Here is a 6,160-nt window from a genome sequence, read left to right on the forward strand (position 1 = left end):
TTCTCCTATTTTAAACCATTCAATTAAGTGTTTTTTTCATCATTTAGAATGACAGACAGAAATACCCTATATATATATATATACATATATATATATATATATATATATATATATATATATATATATATATATATATATATATATATATATATATATATATATATATATATATATATATATATTAAAGGTAAATTGAGCAAAATGGCTATTTCTGGCGATTTTTTAAAGTGTGTATCAAACTGGTAGCCCTTTGCATGAATCAGTACCCAAGAAGTAGCTCTTGGTTTCAAAAAGGTTGGTGACCCCTGGTTTATATAAACTAACTCACGTTTAGAGAAATTAACACCACGGTTAACTTTTAGCATTGCGACTTTATCCACACACAATTGAGCATTCAATGACTTTTTTCCTCCAGTGTCATGTTTATTTTATTTTGCAGAGAACCGAACAAGTACAAATACATTACAGAGCATGCGCGCTATAAAAATACATTACCCACAATGCCTCTGGCGCCAGACATTCGCTTCCGGTGCATTGTCTTTTAAAACCGGAAGCTGTTTAGTTTTCGCTGGAGGGTCGCAGCGGCTGTGTTTACTTTGGTGGGGTTCGTCTTATTTTCTTCACTAGACCATAAAAATGGAGTCCTTGCAGAAGCACCGTTTGCTTTATAAAGCAACGACGCCGCCATGGAGGGAAACATATCGACAGGTGGGACATTTCGACACAATAACAGTTAGCATAGTGGCGCCACGTATCGTGTAGCCATTTTGACAAATAATGAGCGTTTCTGTGTGTTTACCAGCGGTGTGTAGAAAGACTCAAGGGGAGCCGGTCGAGGTTGCTCGACAAATATCGTAACATGGGCGAGAGTCCGAAGTGCGGCGGCTCCAGGACTTCTCTGATCGTACAAGAGGTCATGGAGGAGGAATGGACAGCTCTGCAGTCAGAGGACCGGAGACTACCGTCCTTGTGGGGCCCGGATGGCATCGCAGAGGTATGCAAGTACGGTGGCCTTTAGGGGCAAACGCTGAAATACATTAAAACCCAGCGGTGTGTCTTGGTAATATAACCAGAAATGATGATCAAAATTAGGGCTGGGCGAAATGGCCTTTTTTTAATAGATAGTACTTTATTGATTCCTTCTGGAGTGTTCCTTCAGGAAAATTTAAATTATCTCGATACAAATATATTTTACACCCCCGCGCCCCCAACCCCGCCCACCTTACCGACGCACGGGGGGTGGGGTGGGGGGGGGGGAGGGTGGTTGCTGCTAGCTGGGTGTATAAAATAGTCAGGAATTGTCATGGATACAAAGGATTCTGGGTATTTGTTGTGTTGCGTTTATGTTGTGTTACTGGAAGGATGTCCTCCAGAAATGTGTTTGTCAATCTTGTTTGGTGTGGCTTCACAGCGTGGCGCATATTACTAAGAGTGTTAAAATTGTTTATATCACAACCATTAGTGTACTCTGTGTCACCCAGTATGCCTTGCAGTCGTGTGCGTGTTGCTGCGGAAGCCACACACAACATGTTGCTTGACTGACAAGCAGATCATACATGCTGTAGAGGGCGATAAAGTCAATGACTTCATAGCCGATTCACCCTGGGACTCTCTGTCGGAATGTCAGCGCTGGGGTCCAGTGCACCACAGTTTTGTATTGTCGCTCGGTCCTTTGGCGGAGTGCTTTAGAAGCTACCGGACTGGACCGCTCGTCTCCCCGGCCCGGACCGCTCGTCTCTCCGGCCCATACTGCTCGTCTCCCCGGCCCGGACCGCTCGTCTCCCCGGCCCGGACCGTTCGTCTCTCCGGCCCGGACCGCTCGTCTCTCCGGCCCGGACCGCTCGTCTCTCCGGCCCGGACCGCTCGTCTCTCCGGCCCGGACCGCTCGTCTCCCCGGCCCGGACTGTTTACAGCGGCGCCGGGGGAGGGAGCGAGAGAGAGAGAGAGCAGGCGGGCGAGCGAGGGAAGAAGAGCACGTGCGGGTGGAAAAGCGTCAAAATGTTTCTCTGCTTGCATCACACAAGTGACGTCAATGTTCGGTCCTCGAGAGCCATATACCACACCATGATTGGTAAATTCCTTCAGTTCCACACAGAACGCTGTCAAGCGCCATTCATGTAAAACTTGCTAGCCGTTCTAACATTAAACTTTCATATTAATGTAGAGGCCACAAAATGTGGCCCGCATGTATGAGAATCCTGCTGTAGTGTAATGCCTGCAGCTAAAAGCAACTCCGTGAGAACATATATTCGTATATCACGATATAGTCATTTTTTATATCGCACAGAGAAAACCCCGCGATATATCAAGTATATCGATATATCGTCCAGCCCTAGTTGGAATTGAACTGGTTGTCAGCGTAAGATTGGCAATAAGAGTTAAAAAGAGTCTTTGACTTTTCGTGTCTTCTTCTAGACACTACAATATATTGTATTAACATTACCGGTCATTTGTTTTCACTGAAAAAACACTAATATTTAAGGTATGGTGGCTAACATTTTTGCTGCGGCGGACCGCCACAATCAATTACATTGAGGGGAAACCCTGGGTAACTTTAGTTGTGGTAAAATCTGCGCCACTTTAAGCTGTAGTTTTTCTGTTATCAATAGATGTACAGTGTCATGGAGGAGTATGATGAACTGGCAGTGTTTGAGGAAATCCAGCAGGAGCTCTTGTCTCACGGTAATGTTCCACGCTGTCATCCAAACGTGCTGTTCTGTAAATACAAATGTATGCTGAACCGTCCCCCCCCCATGCGCTCCAGAAAAGTCAATTATTGAGGAGTATGAACGGAACAAGCAATTCGAGGAGCAGTACATATCATCTGTTGTCGAAGGCATGGAAGATACTCATATTATTTGCCCCCTGTGCTATGCGTGAGTACCGTGACAAAATTGTGCTTGTTGGAGGATTTAACAGGTTGTTGACATGATCAGCCTGTGTTTGCCAGGAACTACTTGAACATAAACAGCCATTGCATCTCCTGCCCCTGTGGAATGTGGATCGATACAAAGGTTTGTAGGCTCTTTCCCATACATTCATTACATTTGCACTGCCACTAATGTATTGGTCTACCTGTTTGCCCCACGCTCATTAATACTCTATAATGGGACTGTCTGTGTGATGCAGCTTCCTAACACACCTCATACACGCCTGGTCCACCAGAGAATAAGACAATTTAGTAGGAGAGATGCCTGTGAATACAAATATCGATATAATAACAGCCTTTCATATCCTTACTCTAGCTGTTTTTTTTGTCCGCCCACCCCTGTTAACGTTAGTTTAGCGGTTTGCTATGCTTCTCTGTATCCTACGGTGTGTTGTGCAGTATGTTTAGCTATTCTTATATCCTTTAGTACTCTAGTGATGATTCATGTAAGAAACGCAAGGCTACGTTGCTAATGGCTAGCTGACAACTAACATGCTAATCGCTATCTGGTAAGTGGAGCGCCAATCACTTTCTGACAAGTAAGGAGTTTAAGCACTACCTGACAACTACTGCGGCAATCTCTAGTGGACAATTGGGGTGCTAATCGCCAGAGGACAACTAGAGCTTTAGTCGCTCACTAACTGAAATGCTAAAATGAATAAAATAATAGTTATTTATTCATGTTATGTTATTCTTTATTCATGTTAAACTGTATGCAGGGTAGGACGGTGACATTCGCAATGTGCCTCACAATGCGAAGGTCCTGTGTAGTCCTGAGTTCAATCCCAGCCTCAGGATCTTTCTGTGTGGAGTTTGCATGTTCTCCCCGTGACTGCGTGGGTTCCCTGCGGGTACTCAGGCTTCCTCCCACCTCCAAAGACATGCACCTGGGGATAAGTTGTTTGGCAACACTAAATTGGCCCGGTTGTGTGAATGTGAGTGTGAATGTTGTCTGTCTATCTGTGTTGGCCCTCCGATGAGGTGGCGACTTGTCCAGGGTGTACACCGCCTTCTGCCCGAATGCAGCTGAGATAGGATCCAGCGACCCAGAAAAGGGACAAGCGGTAGGAAATGGATGGAACTACATGCAATGTAGCTTCATCGCTAGTGAGCTAGCACCTAACGTCCCTCACAGTTCAAATCCACCTATAAGTCCGCTATCCCTGCCTTCCTTCCGGCAAATAAACTGTTACATTATCACTGGAGGACGAGAACTAGCTAAACATGCTCCACTACCCACCATGGGACACATGTCAAACTCGAGGCCTCATTTCGTGTGGTCTGCGAAAGCCTCTTAATAATAAGCCTCAATAAAGTACTTGACATAAAAAAAAAATTGTGTACTGCATACAATTGCATATATTTTGAACTTTGAATATTATGTAATAATGTAAATATTTTATCGATACCAAGTATAGTGTAATCGATACTACAGTGGGTTAGATTGATAATTTGTATTATGACAAAACCTATTGTCGTTATTGTTTACAAACTCAGCATAACACATTGCTGGACACAGGAGTGCGTGAAAAGGGAACTGCACTTGTTCTTGGAATTTTGCCTGTCATTCACACTCATAAAAGACAAGCACAAAAGTGTTTTTTATTTTTTTCTATTTTAAAGATGATTAAAAAACAGTTGGAAGATGCAAGTAATGGGAGTCACCGTTGTCGCTTTCAAAGCCCTCTAAAACAACTTCAAAACCTCTATCAACATTTTATATACACACTACAAGTGTGTGTGTATATATATATATATATATATATATATATATATATATATATATATTTATATATGTATATATATTGTAGTTACAGACACCTTCAGAGCAATATTTTGGTCATTTTAATCATTGCCGGAACTAGTTCTTTGGCGTATTTATTTCCATTTCCATAGCAGGCCACTTCGGACTTCTGGCAACAATGTGTGTCTGGCCTTTGTAAACAAGGCGTGTGTGTCTTCTAATCATGGCAGTTCTTGTTAACAAACAACACATTTTAGACAAATGAGGATTCACAACCTTATCTTTTTGACGCTGAATATACGGAGGATGAATACAGCTTCTAGAATTAAAAAAAAAAAAAAAATGCGGTTCCCCTTTAAGGCACTAAAGCAGTGGTTCTCAACCTTTTTTCATTGATGTACCCCCTGTGAAAATGTTTTTAATTAAAGTACCCCCTAATCAGAGCAAAGCATTTTTTGTTGAAAAAAAGAGATAAAGAAGTAAAATACAGCACTATGTCATCAGTTTCTGATTTATTAAATTGTATAAAAGTGCAAAATATTTCTCATTTGTCGTGGTCTTTCTTGAACTAGTTGTAAAAAAAGATATTGAAAAATAAACAAGTGATTCAATTATAAATAAAGATTTCTACACATAGAAGTAATCATCAACTTAAAGTGCCCTCTTTGGGGATTGTAATAGAGATCCATCTGGATTCATGAACCTAATTGTAAACATTTCTTCACAAAAAAAGAAATCTTTAACATCAATATTTATGGAACATGGCCACAAAAATATCTGGCTGTCAACACTGAATATTGCATTGTTGCATTTCTTTTTCACAATTTATGAACTTACATTCATATTTTGTTGAAGTATTATTCTATAAATATATTTATAAAGGATTTTTGAATTGTTACTATTTTTAGAATATTTTAAAAATATCTCACGTACCCCTTGGCATACCTTCAAGTACCCCCAGGGGTACGCGTACCCCCATTTGAGAACCACCGCACTAAAGTATTGTAATCCAAGCCAATAGTAGGGAATATTTAAATTAATTTTGTAACATCGTCATCCTGAGTTGCGTTTTACTAAAAGGATGTTGCCATTTCTTGTTGCTTAGGGGAAGAACGTTACGCCAGATGTCCTCCAGCATCTTTTGGAATCCAGAGTCTCAGAGCACATGGAAGATTGTCTCCACAACCCGGTTTTCTCACTGGCGTCAAACACAGACGCTCCTCCCAGCCTGCTGGTTAGCTGCAAGGTACAACAGAGTCAAGTGTAAACTTTGACACGCACACACAACTTCAAATAATCTTTTTAAATATTTTGTATTTATTTATTTTTTAATCAGTCCAACAAAACAATACACAACAATACCACAATAATGCAATTCCAAAACCAAACCCGACCCAATTACTTTCAGAATAGCAATAAACCGAGCAATTGAGAGGACACACAAACATGACACAAAACAATCCAAAAGCCGTCTGGCAAAAATGAAC

General features: G+C 41.5%; 1 protein-coding gene across 1 annotated transcript in view; it reads left to right on the forward strand.

Annotated features, from left to right (window-relative positions):
- Window positions 1–530: 530 nt before the first annotated feature.
- Window positions 531–6,160, forward strand: part of rpain (RPA interacting protein) — a 6,855-nt gene continuing 1,225 nt past the window's right edge. Inside the window, exons 1-6 of the mRNA XM_061884159.1 lie at window positions 531–708; window positions 803–994; window positions 2,610–2,682; window positions 2,765–2,876; window positions 2,951–3,014; window positions 5,779–5,919. Coding sequence (XP_061740143.1) covers window positions 637–708; window positions 803–994; window positions 2,610–2,682; window positions 2,765–2,876; window positions 2,951–3,014; window positions 5,779–5,919 — 654 coding nt within the window. The 5' untranslated portion in view covers window positions 531–636. The remainder of the gene's footprint in view (window positions 709–802; window positions 995–2,609; window positions 2,683–2,764; window positions 2,877–2,950; window positions 3,015–5,778; window positions 5,920–6,160) is intronic.

The sequence above is a fragment of the Nerophis ophidion genome, linkage group LG23, assembly GCF_033978795.1.
Source record: "Nerophis ophidion isolate RoL-2023_Sa linkage group LG23, RoL_Noph_v1.0, whole genome shotgun sequence".
In the NCBI taxonomy this organism is placed as follows: Eukaryota; Metazoa; Chordata; class Actinopteri; order Syngnathiformes; family Syngnathidae; genus Nerophis; species Nerophis ophidion.